This window comes from Peromyscus californicus, unplaced genomic scaffold, assembly GCF_007827085.1.
Source record: "Peromyscus californicus insignis strain IS unplaced genomic scaffold, ASM782708v3 Scaffold_14__1_contigs__length_90479793_seg_2, whole genome shotgun sequence".
Classification (NCBI taxonomy): Eukaryota; Metazoa; Chordata; class Mammalia; order Rodentia; family Cricetidae; genus Peromyscus; species Peromyscus californicus.
This window is the reverse complement of record NW_026294436.1, coordinates 19,224,205-19,242,887: the sequence shown is the minus strand read 5'-3', so window position 1 is coordinate 19,242,887 and position 18,683 is coordinate 19,224,205. Positions and strand designations below refer to the sequence as shown.

The 18,683-nt window shown below is 51.6% G+C and overlaps 1 protein-coding gene across 19 annotated transcripts in view; it reads left to right on the top strand.

The window, feature by feature from the left end:
* Positions 1 to 18,683, top strand: part of Nfasc (neurofascin) — a 176,435-nt gene that overhangs the window by 102,479 nt on the left and 55,273 nt on the right. For 15 of the 19 annotated variants that reach the window (XR_008217892.1, XR_008217891.1, XM_052736930.1 and 12 more), the window contains 7 exons: positions 2,331 to 2,527; positions 2,857 to 2,979; positions 5,936 to 6,106; positions 9,981 to 10,031; positions 16,341 to 16,452; positions 16,863 to 17,047; positions 18,102 to 18,233. Coding sequence is in view for 17 of the 19 variants with exons in the window: in XM_052736930.1 (XP_052592890.1) it covers positions 2,331 to 2,527; positions 2,857 to 2,979; positions 5,936 to 6,106; positions 9,981 to 10,031; positions 16,341 to 16,452; positions 16,863 to 17,047; positions 18,102 to 18,233 (971 nt within the window). In the remaining 2 variants the exon portion in view is untranslated. The remainder of the gene's footprint in view (positions 1 to 2,330; positions 2,528 to 2,856; positions 2,980 to 5,935; positions 6,107 to 9,980; positions 10,032 to 16,340; positions 16,453 to 16,862; positions 17,048 to 18,101; positions 18,234 to 18,683) is intronic. The other 4 variants (XM_052736929.1, XM_052736917.1, XM_052736922.1 and 1 more) reach the window with 1 other exon arrangement.

Sequence of the window (18,683 nt, the reverse complement as noted above, 5' to 3'; positions counted from 1 at the left end):
AAGTGGCCACGTGGCTCAGAACAGCTGTGCAGAGAGGCAGATATTACTGTGGTCATAAGCAAGGTGCTTCAGAGCTGTAAGCCTCCATTGCCTCTTCTGGAAAAAAAACAGAACTGCCCTTGTGTTTGTGGGATTTTTACCTGTTTTAGCAAAGTAGGAAATTTACCTCACAAGGAAACCAGGATGAAGACGTTAAAATGCTTGTTTCTGTTGCAGTGAAACCCTGGATTCTCGGTATGTATCCCAGGCTGGCCTCAAACTCATCACTCTCCTGCCCCAGTCTCCCTCCCTAAGTACTAGGGTTACAGGTGTGCGCCACTAGACACAGCTCGATGTTATTTTCAGACTTTTAGTGTAACATGCTGTGCGGCCCAGTGTGGCCATCATCCACCCCATGTTCAGCTTTCAGGAAGTCCCTCTTCCTAGCTAACTCAAGGCTTTCATTCTGAGCTTGTGTTTGCTTGTCTCAAATTCAAGGTCAGTAGACAGGAAGGAGAAACCTGTCCTATCCAGACTTTTTTGTGCTGTTACGTGGTCTGATTCATCCACCCCTCTTCCTCTGTGGCAGGACCAGTGTCTTCCTGAGGAGAGAGGGTGATTTTAAACACCCTTCCTACAAGTCACCAGCTTGACTAAACCAGGGTTTAGACCCACTCCTTGACCACCAAGGCCAGATCCATTTCTGCCAAATGGCATATCCTGGCAAAGTGAAGATGTTAAATAATGTGTTCCATTTTCAAAGTGGCAGCATGTGTCCAGCATCAGGGAAACAATGCAGGGTGGAAGTTCACTCTGCCCCTGGGTTCGTGTGAGACAGTCAAACTGAGAAGGATGCACCCAGAACCAGCAGGGATTCCCTCATCCCAAGTGGGTGTCACCCTATAAGGCCAGTCAGAACACTAGACCTCTAAGACTGGTCTTTTCCACATGGGTCCTCTGTGGGGACAAGGACTCTAAGCAGCCATTGCTGTCCTTGCACCTTGCTGTGTCTGTACCACAACAGAACAGGGAGCCAAGAATGTGTGCGGCTGGCTGTGACATCCTCCCAGGACAAGCTGAGAATGTGATGATGATGATGATGATGATGATGATGATGATGATGATGGTGTGGTGGTGGTGATGGTGGTGATGATGATGTTGATGGTGATGATGCCTTCATCCTTCCTCCTCTCTTCCTCTTCCTCCTTTTTCAATATGAAGGGTAGAACTTAGATTTTTGTACGTGCTAGGCAAGTGCTCTGCTGCTGAGTCCTCCACCCCCCCCAGGCCCAGGGGGATAGTTTAGGCTCTTTCCAGCTCTATGTCATTAGCCTGCCAGTTCATCCAAAGCTGCCCTTCCATGGTCCGCACACTGCTGACCCATGGTCCCCATGAAGCACTCGTCAACCTCGGAACAGGCAGCCTCTACCATCCATGCTGTCTTCAGAGCAAATGACACTATTAAGGCGTGGCAGAGCAGAGAGGTGGCACCTTGGCACATGTGCGTTGGTGAAGTAAGGAGTTTGCATTCCTAGGAGGGGCCCAGGAATGTCACTAGGTAAAGAAAGCCGCTGACTCTGCTTTGTTTTTTAAGAAACCACTGTCTGTCCCTGGTGTTGGTTGTTTTTTACTCTTTTGCTCTTTGGGGGGGCCCTTCACCCAGCTCCCAAATGAATCACACACGGAGGCTTAATTCTTAATTATAAATGCCTGGCCTTAGCTTGGCTTGTTTCTTGCCAGCTTTACTTAACTTAAATTATCCTGTTTACCTTTTGCCTCTGGGCATTTTCCTTTTCTTACTTCTGTAATCTTACTTTCACTCTTACTCCGTGGCTGACTGGGTGGCTGTGTGGCTGGGTGGCTGTGTAGCTAGGCAGCTGGCCCCTGATGTCCTCCTCTCCTTGTTCCTGCTCCTTCTTCCTTTCTTCCCAGATTCCTCCTTCTATTTATTCTCTCACTGCCTGCCAGCCCTGCCTTGCTATTGGCCATTCAGCTCTTTATTAGACCAATCAGTGTTTTAGGCATGCAAAGTATCACAGCTTCACAGAGTTAAACAAATGCAGCATAAAAGAATGCAACACATCTTTGCATCATTAAACAAATGTTCCACGGCATCAACAAATGTAACACATCTTAAAATAGTAACAGCACTCACAGTATGTACAGTCCCAGCAGGCATGACCTGGGCCTTTGCATTCTCCCAAGCGTATCAGGTGGCTGTGCCCAGCCAGGACTGGGTCCACTGGCATGGAGGTAGGGTGATGGAGTAGAAGTCTGCCATAGAGTCGGGCTCTAGGAACTGACCTATTCCAGCCCTCACATACGGTTGACCAGGCCCCTGTCATTCACAGCTTTCACTGGACTCGAAACAGCAGGTTCTTCAATATTGCCAAGGACCCACGGGTGTCCATGAGGAGGAGGTCTGGGACCTTGGTGATTGACTTCCGCAGCGGTGGACGACCTGAGGAATATGAAGGGGAATACCAGTGCTTTGCCCGAAACAAATTTGGCACTGCGCTTAGCAACCGGATCCGCCTGCAGGTGTCCAGTGAGTGCCAGGGACGGGGCTGGTGCTGGCTCCCTGGTGTGTAGGGGGGATGGGGGAGGCTCTGTCCTCTTCCACCCCAGAAAGATTCCTGGAAAGAAACCTTCCAGACTAGCCAGTACAACGTTACCAGCTACTCTGAGCACTGGAGAAGGGGAGAGGAGAGGCCGTCTGAAGACGAGCATCCAGTGTCACAAAAAGCTTCTCCCTCCTTTCAAGAGCCACCCTCTATGTCCTCTCTCTTGCCTCCCCGATTCTCCCATTTCCCCTTCTCTTGAGCCTGCCAAGCTCTGGCCATCAGCTTCACTTCCCCCTCCTCTGTTTCTCCTCAGAATCTCCCCTGTGGCCCAAGGAAAACCTAGACCCCGTCGTGGTTCAAGAGGGGGCCCCCCTGACACTGCAGTGCAACCCCCCGCCTGGCCTCCCGTCCCCAGTCATCTTCTGGATGAGCAGCTGTAAGTATAGAAGCCTGGCCTCACCGAGAGCCCAGCTCCAGGGCATGCGGTGGGTGGGTTGAATGGGAAGTATGACAGTTAATATATTAACTGTGAACTTGACAGGCTCTCAAATGATCTTGTAGACAAATCTCTGTCTGTAAGGGATTTCTAGGTAGGTTAATTAAAATGAAAAAAAAAACCCACCCGAAATATAGGTGGTAACCATTTTATGGGCTGGGATCCTGGATTTAAAAGGAGACAGCAAGCCGAGCAGCAGCCTGCCTCTGTGCTCCTTGACTGTGGATGCTGTGTGACCAGCCGCCTCATGCTCCTGCCAACAAGCCTTCCCCACCAGGGCGGACTTCCCCTGGATCTTTAAGCCGAAGCGAGAAACAAAATAACAACAACAAACCCCTTGTGAGAAGCAGATGTGAAGTGGCCACGTGGTGCAAAACAGCTACGCAGAGAGGCTGATATTACTGTGTGGTCATGAGCAAGGTGCTTCAAAGCTCTGAGCCCTTAGCTGGGTGGAGGTGGCACAAGCCTTTAATCTCAGAACTGAGGTTGAGGTTGGGAGGTGGGATGGGATGTGCGGGGGGAGGGGGGAGGCAGGGCAATCTCTGTGAGTCTGGGGCCAGTCTGACGTACAGAGCAAATTTCAGGATAGCTAAGGCTGCAAAAAAAAAAAAAAGAAAGAAAAAAAAAAAACCTGTCTCAAAAACAAAAAAAGCAGCATCTCTGAGCCTCTGCTCCCTCTTCTGGAAAAAACAGAACCACCATCCGCGTGTGCGTGAGGGAGGTGGGGTAGAGGTAAGGAGTGTTCAGAGCTGGGCCACACGCGCAGCAAGTCCTTGGTGCCTGCCCTGATGAAGGTGAAGAATAACAAAAGAAGAAGAAAGCAAGTGTTTTCAAGAGGGTAACCTGGGCTAACAGTTTTGTTCCATCTTGGATCCGTCGGGTTCTACTCCAGTCCCCACCCTTGGAAGTCAGGAGGGGAGTTGGGGACTGACATTGTCCATAGGTGGTGAAGGGAGAGAGAGTGTGGAGTAGGAGACCAGGTAACAGCACCCAGAGATGGTTCTGGATCCGTTGTGGACCGATGCTCACCCAGCTCTGCAAAGACTTCCGTTTTTCCCACGTTTTCAATTAAAACAATAGGGAGCACTGACAGAGGAGGAGAGGTGAGCCCTCACCGCCCTCCACCCTGGCCCCGCCCTGGCCCTCTGGCTCTCACTCCCTGCCCATCTCCCTGGACTTCCCTCCCCTCACCCTTTATGCCCACCTGTCTGCCTCTGCTGTCCCTCATTCTGTCCCTCCCTCCCCACCCATCTATCCACCCATCTGTCTAGCCACCCATCCATTATCCTATACATCCATCTACCTACCTGCCTACCGTCCATCAGTCCGTCGACCCTGACTGTCCAGCCTGTTTCCGATGAGGCCGTGCAGGGAGGCAGTACAGCCAGGAGAGGATGGCCTTGTACACGGCCATCGTCCCTCTCTGCCTCCTCACCTCTGTGGGGAAGGATGCCTGGCTGTCCGTGGGTGGGTTCGTTCGGACCCTCTTCTCTCACCTCTTACATCCTATTTGTCGCTGAGTCAGGTCCATGGCACCTCTTGAGCCTCTTATTTCTGTCCTCACTCACATCTCCTCAGCCAGAGCCCTGTGAGCTTCCACCTGGTTTAAATCTCATTCATCACAGGTCTTCTTCGGCTTTAAGAACGGGGTCAGGTAGCCTCTTTTGAATGCTCTCACTGGTTCCTGTCTTGCTTCAGGACAGGCCCAGACTCCTTTACCAGGGACAGCCTCCTCCATGACCCGGTTCCTCGGCCTCTCTAGCCCTTCTCCTTCATCCCTACACCCTTCAGCTCTGGGCTAGACCACGCCATTTCAGCCTCAGGCACACTCCTCCAGCTTCTGAGGGCCTTGCAGCATCTCTGTCTTTTGTGCCTGACGCAGACATGCAGACCTCAGGCTTCGGCTCAGGACTCCCAAGGGGACAAGGTCCCTTCTGCCGCCCCGCCCTTCCTCCCCAGTGCGTTCTCCTCTCCACACCACCTCTTCCTTCTGTCCTGTTGTCCTGAAGGTTTGTCTGTCTTTCACCAACCCCCTGGAACGTGTGACCTGGCACACAGCAGGCCCTCCGCAGACCTCTGAGGAGTGATTGGAAGAAGCGGGCACCTGTTGAGGGACAGTTGGCATCACTGACGTGAAGAAGCAGTTGTGGGACCAGGAAGTAGATCAGCCTGGAGTGCAGGTCAACAGACCTGACAGCTTGAAGCGCTGACCCTGAATGTTGGCACCAGTTTCTGAAAAATACAGCGACGTCGCATCCTCGGCCACTCCTTATGATGCCGTTCATCCTCCGTCCTGGGTCTTACCATCTCTAAAACTGGAAGAGCTCTTAAAATCGACAGCGCGCATCATCAGTCGGCATACATCTGACAATTGTAATTGTCAACAAAATAAAAGTCCCTATTATAACTGATGATGGCTAAATTTTGACTAAACGCAACAAGGCCAAGTTCAGACGTACTTAACACACGATGGAGGGCCCTTGTGTGCTCTGGCACCAGCTGGGTACTGAGGTCTGAGGATGAAGGAGTACTGGTTGTTGCCTGCACCGTGTTCCCTGTGCTTGGTGTGCACTTGACCCCCGACTCGGGGAGCGAGCAAAGGCTTGTGCTCTCTCCCTCTGGCCTTGAGGTCAGTCAGGTTGTGGCATGAACTGAAATTAGAAAAGTGTGGTCACAGAACCTGGGCAAAGGGAACATGTCCATCTGGGTTTAGATGTACCCCCTTGGATGTATTCAGCCCTTCACTTTGCTATAAGGAGCGGACACGTCCTGCTGCAGGATTGGGAGGAGTTGACCAAACGGTACCAAGCTCCAGCCCCCGTCTGGTCCCCTAAACAGCAGAGATGATTATCGTTGAGTCGGTCTGCTGACCTGTCGCCCCTCTGCTTCCCCACAGCCATGGAGCCCATCACTCAGGACAAGCGTGTCTCCCAGGGCCATAATGGGGACCTATACTTCTCCAACGTCATGCTGCAGGACATGCAGACCGACTACAGCTGCAACGCACGCTTCCACTTCACCCACACCATCCAGCAGAAGAACCCCTTCACCCTCAAGGTCCTTACCAGTAAGTGCGGGCCCTGCTCAGGGCTGGGGGCCACAGGATGCAGGCCCTAAGCCCACACATCATGCGTACCTGTGGCTGGCCCAGAATCCTCTCTGGCTTGTTATGCCTGAGCCACTGCCGCTGCCCTGTGCAGCATCTCTGGGTGCAGAAGTCTCGGGTCACACTTGGTCCTCTGCTAAGCCAGGGCTTGCACTTTGGTTGGAATCAGAGTCACATACCAAGGTCCAGCCCTGTCTTACCTCCGCAGGTCTGGGCTCCCTGGAGCCCTCAGCTCTCATTCAAATGCTCCTGGAGTTGGAGATGACTTTAAGTGACCATCAGATAGAAATCCCTATGGTACACTCGGCTTCTTCCTTTTGTTTCTAGTCACTGGTTGCGTTTGTTTCTAGAGGAAAGCGGGTGCAGAAGAAGCTAGGACCAGGGGACACGCCAGAACAAATTGTGTTTCCTTCTGTAATCCGTATTTGCCGAGCCACGTGGCCGTGTTGTGTCCATAAACTGCAGGTTTATGTTTCACTTCGTGGGGGTTCGTTTTTATCCCCTGATTGGTTTTTGGCTGATACCGAAGCAAATTAGCGTTCCCTGGGCCACTTCGGTGGGTGGTGGCTCTCTCCAGAGTCACGGCAGGACAAGTCAGGGAGGAGTTTCAGCTGCAGCCCCTCAGCCTGTTCAGGATGTCGCCTGAGTTTGTTTACACCACGGACACGGGCCGTCTAAAGAGTCTCGAGTCTGCCTGACCCGTGCCGTGAATGCCATGGTCAGCGATGTGCTGTGGATGGTGAGGAGAGTGAGGATACCATGCCAGGAGTACCACAGGTCAAAATGAGGCTGAGCCTGGGCTGCCCAAGGCCTACCTCCAGGGGCTGACACTGCCCTGGGGAATGCCTTGGGTGGGCTTGTTCAGCACTGGCAGAGACCCCTTCGGTCTATGCTGGTGATGGGCAGATGCACTACAGCATCAACACAGCCTCATCCCTCTCCTCAGGGTGGAACAGCTGCCCCTCAGGAGAAGCTTCCTCTTGTTTACTTCTCAGGGTTTCTTCCTCCTTTTTTTCTTTCATTTCCTTCCTCTGTTTTTTTTTTCCTCTTCCTCGCTTTCTTTTCTTGCTAGTCTTTCCCTCTGGCCACCTGCCTCCTGGTCTGTGGTACGCCTTTTCCAGTGGGTGTTGTCTCCCAAGATGGGACAGATAGCCCCAGGATTGCTCAAGCCCCGCAAGGAGCCCTGCCGGATGCGGCAGAGGCCCTGGTGTTCTGACTCCTGGACCCACCCCAGGAGACCCCTGGGAAAGGAAGTTGATTCTCCTGCTGAGCCTCCTCAGATGACTTCAGGTGGCTATCTGCCAGCTGGGTGAATGAAGGAGGACAGTGTGGTCTGCCCAGGCCCTCTGCGTGACCTCATCCAGGACAGGCTGGATGAGAAGGAGGAGAGATGTCAGGAGGAGGACCCTGCACAGCCTTCACATCCCCCTAGAAAGGGTGACGCTGGCAGTCAGCCTGCTGCTCAGGGCCGGAGCCAGGTGTCATGCTGTCTGTGCAGAGTCTGGGAGCATGTTCAGGTTAAATGACACTTAGCAATGGAACTTTCCAGAAGCATCCTTTTCTCTCGAGGTTGTAAGGGATGCTGGTCTCTGCTTCACTCTGAGTTACCCGGCCCACTGGAAACTCTCTCTTCCCAATGACAAGAACCCCTCTTGGTAACCTGAGCAGAACCCGGCCAGCCTCCTGGAGTCCTCCCAAGAGCAGCTTTGGCTGGAAGCAAGTTCTGGGCATCTGAGCCAGCCTAGAATTGGGCATAGTTTCTTAAAATAGCACAGTTGGGCTATGTTGACTTTCCTGTCTAGAAAGGGCACGGGCTTTCTTTACCTCCTTCAGAACCAGAACCAGGTCTGGATGGGAAGCCAAGCAGTCTGCCTGTATTCTGCCTTTGGGGACAAATCAGTCTCATCACACTGTTTTTATCAGTTACATCAAAGGGAGGGGAGAAAGATACACACATCTATTTGCACATGTATATATATATATAAAACAAAATACCAGGCAACCTAAAAATCATTTTGAACTTGTTTTAGGATAAAGTAAAAGATAAGCAGGAGAGTCAGGCCAATAAAGACCCATCTGTGACTTTGTCCATAGTGTGACGGGCACAAGGTCTCTACTGCTGCCGTAAGAAGCACCCTGGTTAGGGAGGAGGGGGTCTGCCAGGGCAGACAATGGGGTGCACCCCACACTCCCCACTAGTGTCAGATGGCATTCCTCAAGGACAGAATCTCCCCGGATCTCTTCCACATGTTGCCAAAGCTACAGTGAAGTTGGCTGTGCGCAGGGTCTTTCCCTGGAAGAGAGGAAGACCCTGTTTCACCTGGTACCGTGGGAGTGAAAGAGAAGGGCCCCTCCGGCTGAGCCTGCCACTGTGTTCCCCCGGGGGACGGACATTCTCTCCTAAGCACTATGTCAGCATCCACTACCTGGTACCACCACCTACCCCTTCGTTCCGCTGTGGACCAGTTCCCATCTTCCAGCCAGGTCCATCCGAACTGACTTCCAAAGCAGCAAGGTCTTTCTCAGCCAACCCCACAGTGCGGAGAAGCAGCTCTGAGAGACAAAATCTTCCCATTGCTGGCTGTAAAGCAGACTGGGGGTGCAATTCAGTGCCGGGCCCAGAGAAGAGTTCGTGTACCCTCTTATAATTACTTGCGATGGGATTTGATCTGTCTTTAAATATGCAAATGTTCTAACACAGCCACTGTCCTCCCCTGGAAGTTGGACTGTGTCTTGGCTCTCTGGGTTATCTATTTGGCTTCCCTCCCCTGTGGGTACTGTCGGAACGTGAGCCCTCAAGGGTATAGGTAGAGAGTAAAAAGCTACTTAAGTAGAGTGGTATGTTTATGTTCTAAAATGTCTTCACTGAAGACTGAAGGACCAAGGGCTTTAGTCACCTGACATTGGAAGGGCAGCCACCGATCTTGCTTTTGAAAGAAAGTCCCTGCCAGGCGGCGGTGGCACACGCCTTTAATCCCAGTACTTGGGAGGCAGAGACAGGTGGATCTTTGTGAGTTCAAGGCCAGCCTGGTTCACAGATTGAGCTCCAGGACAGGATTTAAAGCTACAGGGAAACTCTGTCTTGGGGAAAAAAGGAAAAGAAAGTCCCTGTCCCCACGCTGTCTAGAGAGCTCCAGTCTCAGATGTAGGGTTCATCCCCTCATCTTCCTGCCCTGACTCAAACTCCCCTTCAGGAACCTCCACCAGGGTCTCCCAGCAGATGTCTGGCAGGGTCTACAGTAATGCCCACCTGGTCAGATTAGAATCCTCTCCCTGCTGGGCTCTGCAAAGGGCCCTCTGTTCCTCTCTGCTGATGACTGTCTTACTGTATGGACACACACACACACACACACACACACACACACACACACACACACACACCTACCCCTGCAGCCAGGCAGGGCTTTGCTGTCCTCCGCAGGGTCTCACTAACACTCCTTTTTCTCTAGCTGGTCTGACGTGGAGTCCTGGGGACTGGGGAGAAGCTGGTTCGGAACCAGCCACAAGACACTAATCCTTCCCTCATTTGTTCAAAATAGCGACGGACCAAGCAGAGTTCGAGCCTCATTTCTTTACTTCCAAAATAACCTCGTTTTATCGTTGCCTTCTTTCGCAGGATTTAACCGGTTTTTCGTTTCCCTTCGAGCTGCTTTGTGTTGCCTGTTCCCTACCAAGCGCGTTCCTTTTCCGTGTGCACCATTTTCTTTGGCAAAACCCCACTGGCGCTCTTCCTCGGTTGCGATGTGGCTTTGCATTTCTGTTCTCTTCCTCCTCGTGTTTGCGCCCGCAGCTGCTCTGGGCCTCCTGTTTGCTCACCCTCTTTTGTTTATTGCAGACAACCCCTATAATGACTCGTCCTTAAGAAACCACCCTGACATATACAGTGGTGAGTCCGGGGAATAACTTCTCCTGTCCTACCTAATCCACTTTGGCTAACTTGAACTGATACCGTGACATTAACCCCTGCTGGGCGGCAGAGCGGACAGCTGGCCAGGCAAGGTGCCGAAGGGATACCTCAGGACACTGCCCACCCAGAGCAAGGTGGCCAGTGCGGGAGTTTGGGGTGGCTCATATCGGAAGTGTCTCCTCCTTGTCCTTCCCATGTGCGAGTCTCAAAACTACCTTCTAAGAATTTAGCAAATAAAGCAGGGTAGATCTCCACAGAGGACTCAGCAGAGACGTAAGGATCAGGGACAGATGGATGGAAATTGGACTTTTGCATCCCTGTGTCCACATTATCTGAGAAACAATTTGTGAGATAAGAGTTTTAGGTCAGTTTACAGTTTCAGAGCGTTTGGTCCTTCACGGCAGGGAAGCAGGCATCGTAGCTTCCTTCACTATTGGCAGGAGTATATGTAGAGACTGTTCATATCACAGCAGACTAGGGAGCAGAGAGCAAGGCAAGAACCAAGCGTCAGATGTCCTTCAAAGGGCCACCTCTAGTTACCTACCCTTACCAGCTAGACCTCACCTCCTGAATGGTTCCCTTAAAGCAGCACCGTGAGCTGGGGGAACAAGCATGGACCAGGGCAGGGGTACATTTCAGACTTAACCGTAACAGATGAGGTTTGATAATGGAGTCCACAGTTAGGAGGAAACGGGAGGTCCAGCTCCTACTGGTAGTGTAAAGAGCACAGACAGCTTTCATTGAGTTAACCCTTCAGTGTCTGGGTGTGAATTGCCTCTTTGTAACTGCACTTTACTTCCTGAGAGTATTGCATCTCAGCCAGGTCCCATATGTCTTCAAAGTTTTTCTAGAGGGCCTGGAGAGATGGCTTAGCAGTTAAGAGCTCCGACTGCTCTTGCAGAGAATCCTGATTTAATTCCAAGCAGCTGCATGGTGACTTAGAACCATCTGTAACTCCAGTTTCAGGGACTCCGACACCCTCTTCTGGTCTCCGCAGGTATCAGGCCGGCACACGGTGCACTTACGTACATGCAGGCGAAATACGCATATATGTAAAATAAAAATACGTGAGTCTTTTTTTTTTAAAAAAGATTTAAGGTTTCCCTGGAAAATGGTATTAAGAATCCAGGGCAGAGTTCTCTTTCCAGGTAAGTATGAATGAAGTTGTCCCTCGCCGTCCCTGACCCCTGTACCATTTCTCCCTTCTGGCAGTGTGGGCAAATCCAGTGCCCACCAGCCACGTCCGCAAGTCATAGGACGATCACAATGAATTATATTTCTAACACACCACAGCTGGCGGCTGGGTCTGATTAATAGGGGAACTGGCTATCTCCACACCTGAGGCTCCCCTCACCGTGGCTTAAGAATGCCCTCCTGTTCCCTGAGCAGCCACTGGACTCAGCATTCGCTGGCTTGGGCACGGCAGCTGGTCCCATCATCAGCTATGCTTCTGAGCTGAGTTCAGGTCCCCAAGGGGATCTTTGGGAGCTCGACTAGGTAGGAATGTCTTTGCTGAGATTGCTAATATAAGCAATGATCGGTGTCTGGAGTGGAGGATGGGACCCGAAATGAGAGCCAAGGGAAAACAAAGGTTCCCAACTTGGCACCAGCCGCAAAAACCACGCCGAGATTCTGTCAGAGAGATTTATTGCCCAAGGAAGCTGGGGCCTTTGTTAGATTCTGGGGGTTATTTGTTTTCAAGATAATGGGGCCAGCCACTGTTGTGTCAAAAGTCCCAGAGCACTGCTGTGGAATGTGCCTTTTTCTGAATTGAACCCCTAATATCTATTGTAGGAAGTGCTCTGACATCCAGAACATATCGGAGCCCTTAGAGGCCACCTGGCTCGAGTTCTTTGCTTTGTGTAAAGCAGGGGATGTAGTTGTTTTATCCATGGGAGATGACTGGGTGATTTCAGCCATACATAGCCCAGCTTGTCTCCAGGGGTCAGTATTTTTTTTTTTAAAGAAGAAAATAAGTGAGATTTGTGAGAATCGCTTGGACTGTGGAAGCAACAGAGCCCACATAGAGACTGAGCCCTGGGTCCTCAGTCTGCACCAGGACATGGCTGGCATAGCCTGATGCTCCTGGGAAGGACATAAAGTTAAAACAAGGCACATGTTGAACACAGAACAAACAAGCTGACGGTTTTAGAAAGAAGGAAAAAAAAAAAAACAAGAAAGTAAGGAAGTTCTTCCTGGACGCACAGAGATGCCAGCCAGTGACAAATGCCCAGTGTACAGCTCTGCTTGGCTCTGAGATGTGGCATGTCTCTTTTCTAGCAGTAGGGCCACCCAGTCCTTTTGTTCTGTTCTGATGATCTGCACAGAGCTGGACATCCTCTGGACATGGGCCAGAAGCCACCCCACCCCCTCCGACGGGCAGAGAAAGCCACTTGTGTTTCATCCCGGCCTGAAATCAGGTGGTTTATAGTGTGTACGTGGAGGTATACTGCCTCAAGCCAAAGCCAGTCTCTAGGACACACCACCAAGTAACACTGAGCAAGCCATTTAATGCCTTAGAACTTTGACTTCCTCTTCCGCCAAACAGGCAGATTACTAGCCTCAAAGATGGTTGTAAAAGTCAAAGAGGATCGTGTGCCCGTAGCCCGCTAAGCTGCTGTGAACATTGACAGTGTTAATATATAACCCATTGTTGGATTTAAAGGGGAAGGTTTTGTGTGGACTGGATTGTATATAGGCCATCTGTTTCTAAATTAAGGGAGATGCGGAGAATTTGAAGAGAAGCCCGGGAGAGAAAGGCGGGCACACTTGCAGGAGGAGAGGTACTCCACAGGGAGAGAGAGATATTAGAGCACACTAGAGGAGCAAAAGCTACCCAGATTGCTAGCTCCACTAAGAACTGGGTAAGAGGAAAAGCTGCAATGATTGCAGGCAGGATTTGAGTGAAATTTATAGGAGAATTTTCCTAACAGCAAGACACACTAGTTGTTTCTAGACCAAGAGATGCCACCCCCACCCCCACCCCCATACCTTTTGCTCAGCCATTCCTAGGGCCAGAAAGATGGATGAGGTGCCAGGAAGCCTGCCTCACATGCCTCTGGTTCTTAGTTCTGAGAACTGAAGACCGCAGAGGGAATGCAGGGTCCAGCTGCCATAGAGAGCTGCGCTTGGCAAAGGTTCCCCGGTGCAGCTGAGGTGTTGAACCATTGTTCTGCTGGCAGGCGGCACGGAGTGAAGGGAACGGCTAAGCTTGTCAGCACTTTTGACCTTTCTCGATAGAAGACAGCCAGAAACTCTTCCTCCTTCGACCCTCAAAGCCAGTTTGATTAAAGTGCGGTCACGCCCTGATGTCCCCTGACCAACCATCTGGCTCTGGAGATCCATGAGTCCTCTGAGCCACACCTTGCAAGAGCCACCCTTAGGCAGCTTTTCTTGAATCTCTGCAGCTTTGAGCCTGGCACCTGGATCCTGGAGTTCCTCGGTATCGGGGTACACCCCAAACTGAAGACTGGAAGTGGACAGTAGCATCCCTGCCTCCATAGTGAAAAGAGCAGTCCTATCTAAAGAGAGATCTTTCACCACGCAGAACTTCATGCAATAGTTACCTTCTTGGTCGTTACTGGCTCCTGCGTCTCCTCCAGGGAAAGAAACTAGGCACCCTCCCTCGGGAACAGGGGCTCCCAGAGTCACCAGCCAGGCCCTCTTCCTTAAGTGTCCATGTGATCCCTCCTGCACAGCCGACATTTCTTCATAACCTTCCTTTAGCTCCAGCCTTCTCGTCGCTCTGTAAAGTGACTAGTCACCATGATTCTTCTGCAAGATTCACATACCCCTAAGAATCCAGCTGAGAGGCCTTGCAGCCTCCTCATCCCCACCCCAGCTTCTTCTCCAGCTTTATCAGTTGCCACCATGGAGAGCTGGGATCTTAGCTGGTGAGAAGCAGGAAATAGACCACAGCAGTTCACAAGGACAAAACACCTTTCTCCTTTACCTCTTGGCCTTTGGATTTGAGGTTATTAGAAATCTGTTCTGAAATTGCCCATCAGAAATGGGGGTAGGTGGCATCTCCAGCTTCAGACAGAGAGTCAATTTAAAGTAACCCCCATAGCACAGCTCAGAATCCAAAACAGAGTGAACTTGTGAGCTTGGGCAAGTCTGCTAACTTCATAGAAACTCAGTTTCCTCTGCTGGAAACACAGAAGTGGTGTTGTCAAAATGTGTCGTGAGGATTCAACATGCTGGTGCTGCAGACCCACCAGTCACGGCACTGGGCTCTTCTTAGATCTTACTGGGTGGTGGGGCTCCCTCTGACTTGCAGGGAGGGTAGTTTTTCATTGCCTTTGAACATGGCTCCTTTCCATTAGCTGCTTCCTCCACCAGATACTTCTGTGGTTTGGGAGCCCACATCCTACAAATGGGGTGTTGCTGTAACTTTTCTCCGGTCACATTCCAGTGTGCCATGACGCCCAGAGCAGGGCTCTGTGCTAATCTGCCTGCTGCACACACTTACTGTCTACCCAGACCCTGGGGCTTTGTGCTGTATGCTGTGGGGTGAATTAAGTATCCGGAGGGTCGCAGGCTGGCTCCTGCAGACTTGTTTTCTTGTGTGGAGTGAGTGTGATGACCGAGATGGGATCTTTTCCACCTCATCGTGGGGTTCGCAACTCTGCACAGACTCACCCACTTGATATGAACCTCCTGCCCTGGAATCTCCCTAACCTTTTGGTGCCCATGACTGTGTTTTCTTGACTGGTTTTGGTGACTACGTGATGGGGGTGGGAGGAAGCTGCTGCTTCCTAGATACTGAGAGCTGGGTGCTGCTAGGTCCACAGGTATGGACTGTAACCAACTAACCACTTAATAGATTAACCCTGCAGTGACCGCTGCTCTGTGTGTGTGTGCTGGTGTGATAGATGAGGACAGTTACAGACAGCGTGGGGCGCAGGTTGCCGCTTCCTTTCTTGTTTCCTCCCCCTTTAACTTGTTCACCCCACAAATATTTACTGAGCACGTGTCCCGTGTCATGCGTTGTATTGTGCCGGTAGCCAGTGTGTGTTTTAAACTTTCTTCCCATGACGAAAAGATAAAAGATAGGTCAACTCTGAGAGATGGTTCCCAATGGCTAATGAAGAGAAGCTGAGCGTCCCCGGGACAGGAGCCTCCCTGAGCCAGCCAGACACCTGCAGATGCAGCAAGCTCCCATAGGAAACACACGTTGCACAGTTTGGATCGCCAGCAGCCAGTCCTCACCCCACCAGCACCAGTTAAACCCAGAAGAATGCCCTCGTTCCCACTCCAGGCATCTCCAAGGGCTTATAGCTCCTGTCAGCTCTGCCTTCCCTCTACTTCCCCCTTGTCCGACTGAGCCTAAGACCCGTGGCAGCCTCAGCTCGTAGTCATCGTTCAGTCTTCACTGTCTTTCAGCAGTGAACTGCCTCCTCCAGCTTCGACTCGGGGTTTCCGGTTGGACAACTTGCTTTCCCTTTTCTCTAGAGTTATACAAAGAGTATAGGAAAGAAGCAAAGCTCGGACAAGGTGAGGTCCGTTCTCCGTGGGTGCACCCTGAGTGGCATGGCCCTTTCTTCCATGGGGAACAGCCTGGTGACAGCATCAGTGTGTGGACCACTTAGCCTCTAAAACCTGTATGGGGGATCGCTACCTCTCTCGTGGCTGTTCCCGCCTAGTTGAGCTGTTGGTCCCCTCCCCCAACCTCGGCTGCCATGCCTCCCACCTGCACCCACCCCCATCTCTCGTGCAGTTAGTCAAGAGTTAGGAGGCAGAGTGGGCTTGGCCCCGGAGAGCTCTCCGGTCTTCGCTCCTCATTCAGTCTCTTCATGTCTTTGCTACGCCATTAATAATTCTTCCCGCATGTCCACTGTGTGTCTGGGGGTTTGTTGCTTCATCCCAGCTCCTTGTTAGGGCCCCAAAGAACAGGTTGCTTGTCCTGTGTCCCCAGTCTATGCCTTTTCTTTCTCCTATGTCCCTCTCTGAGGAGGATAGACTGATACTGAAATGCTACCTCAGTGGCCCCTCTATCCCAACACAGATGACAGAGAATGGACCTCTCACTGCTTGTTAACCCTTCCCTGTCCCAGATGGAGGGAAGGCTTTCCAGGCTCTTCTCAACAGAACCTGGAGCTGGTTACATACATGTGCTGGCGGGGCCGAGACCCCAAGCTTCCAAACGCATTTCTTAAAGATGCCCAGATCCTGGGGGTGGCTTGGGCTGGAAGGACCCAGGAGTGGGGCATGACACTTCTCTCTAACCCAGCAGTTTGGGTACACCTGGGCAGGAGGCTCATGGAAGTTTGTCCTGTCTTGTTTCAGCCCGAGGAGTTGCCGAAAGGACGCCTAGCTTCATGTATCCCCAGGGCACCTCGAGCAGTCAGATGGTACTTCGTGGCATGGACCTGCTGCTGGAGTGCATTGCCTCGGGGGTGTACGTACAGTCTGCACCGTCTTCTAGCCCTGCTTCTGGAGGATGGGTGGGCATCAGTCTACACACTTGGAGGTGGCACACCAGTGCACAGGGAGAGGGAAGCAAGCAGCCCCGTGAGCAGAACACTGTATGTCTGTCATCCATGTCCCACTGTGGCTGTCTCTGCTTTGGGAAAAGAGAAAAGGCCATAGCTAGGCATGCTGATCCCATGGCACCTTGGCTCTGTCTTTCCGTGGAGACCCTGTGGCCAAGCAGCCTCCTCTGTGTCGGAAAGCCCAGCTTTTAGAGGGTGCGCACCTCCCTCCTGGGCCCAAGTCCACCTTTAGGCTATCTGAGTGTCAGGCTCTCTAAGAAGACAAGGGCTACATTCAGTAACAAGCCCTTTGTGTCCTGCTTGGTCCCTTTACTAGCCCAACACCAGACATTGCATGGTACAAGAAAGGTGGGGACCTCCCCTCTGACAAGACCAAGTTTGAGAACTTTAACAAGGCCCTGCGCATCACTAATGTCTCTGAAGAGGATTCGGGGGAGTATTTCTGCCTGGCCTCCAACAAGATGGGCAGCATCCGGCACACGATCTCGGTGAGAGTAAAGGGTACGTTGTGTGTATTTCTCATTATGATTATGTTGCCAGCCCCGAACACACATATGACAGCCTTCCCTCTGTGGCGAGGAGGCAGAGGGAGTGGGGAACTTCTGGAGTAACATGGCGGTGTCACCCCTGGGTGTGTGACTCTATGCCCTCACGGGCATGTATGCTGAGGCTCTCTCTGCAGGTGACGTCCCTCCCCGAGCCTTTTCTTTCATTCTGCATCCCCATCTGTGACGTGTTGTCTTAGCCTCTACTGTCTGTGTTGTATGCATGGCACTGTGCTTCTTCTGAAGGATGGGAATCATCACGGACCGAGTCATTTTCAAGCCACTCCCCCCCCACAAAGCAGACACAGACCGTCTGAGCGGTTATGACACTAGAGCTCAGTCCTGTCCTTGTGGGTCCTGGCTATATGATGGGCTGTGTGAATCACGTCTCAGCCCAGGACTGCACGCAGACTGGGAGGTCGAGGGCTGAGGGCTGAGTACAAGAACTTGTGGCATATGGCTGGCTGATCTTATGACCTTGCCTTCAACACTATACACACACACACAAGTGGGTTTTCATCCTGTTTGGTGAATAACAAGATTTTTTTGAGACTTTAATCCAGAAATTTCTTTTCTCAGGAAAATCCATGTGTTCACAAAATTGTCCAACTAATGGAAGGGGTGAACGGCCAAGAACTGCTCTAACTAAAGTTCAGTGCCTAAAAGAAAAAAGTTCAGATCGTTCCTAGACCTCTGTTCTTATAACAACGGACTCCTAAAGGGTACAACCAAGGGCTCCGTCAATGCCTATGACCTCTCAGAGCTTCAGCCACGCGGTCTCTTGACAGCTCAGATGCAGAAGGTCTAGATGAGCCCCGGCATCCCTGTGTTTTAAAAGCCTGTTGGGGAATTCTAACAAGCAGACTGCTCCATGGGCTCGGCTAACCAGCCATCTGCAGACTGGGGGTGAAAGATCAGGGCTGGGACTTGGGGGTTACCCTCACACAGGAGCCCACCTGGCTTCTCGTGCCTAGCCTGTGCCATCTACCTCTGCCTGCCTTGTCTTTCAGCTGCTCCATACTGGCTGGATGAGCCCAAGAACCTGATCCTGGCTCCTGGTGAAGATGGGAGGCTGGTATGCCGAGCCAATGGGAACCCGAAGCCAACTGTCCAGTGGATGGTGAACGGGGAACCTTTGCAATGTGAGTCCTGCTCCATTTGTTCCCTCCACCCTCCAGAGGTTTTGTTGGTGGGCCGGATGTCCCCGAAGTGAAAAAAAAAAAAATGAACGGGTCATTGGCTACTTCCAGAAGCTTCCTCTGCAGGCATCACAGGGGTAGAGAAAGCCTTGCTTATTTTTCTGAGCGAACAGGAAGATAAGTAGCCTGTGGTTATGTTCCTGTTTAGAGATTTCTGCTTCTTTGTAGTTTTCTTAATCTTTGCTTTCTGCCCAATAACTCTAGAGCCCAGTTTAGAGTCTGGGCATTGCACTGCATCTCAGGTTTGGCCTCTGAGTGGTGGGTGGGGCTTAGCAGATAAAACGCCCATCTATTGTCATTAACCAATGATGGATCTGAGTATTCCTCTCTAACAAGGACCAGTTAAAAGGCAGGGTTATATGACAATGTGAAAGACTGTAGCTGAACATGGGG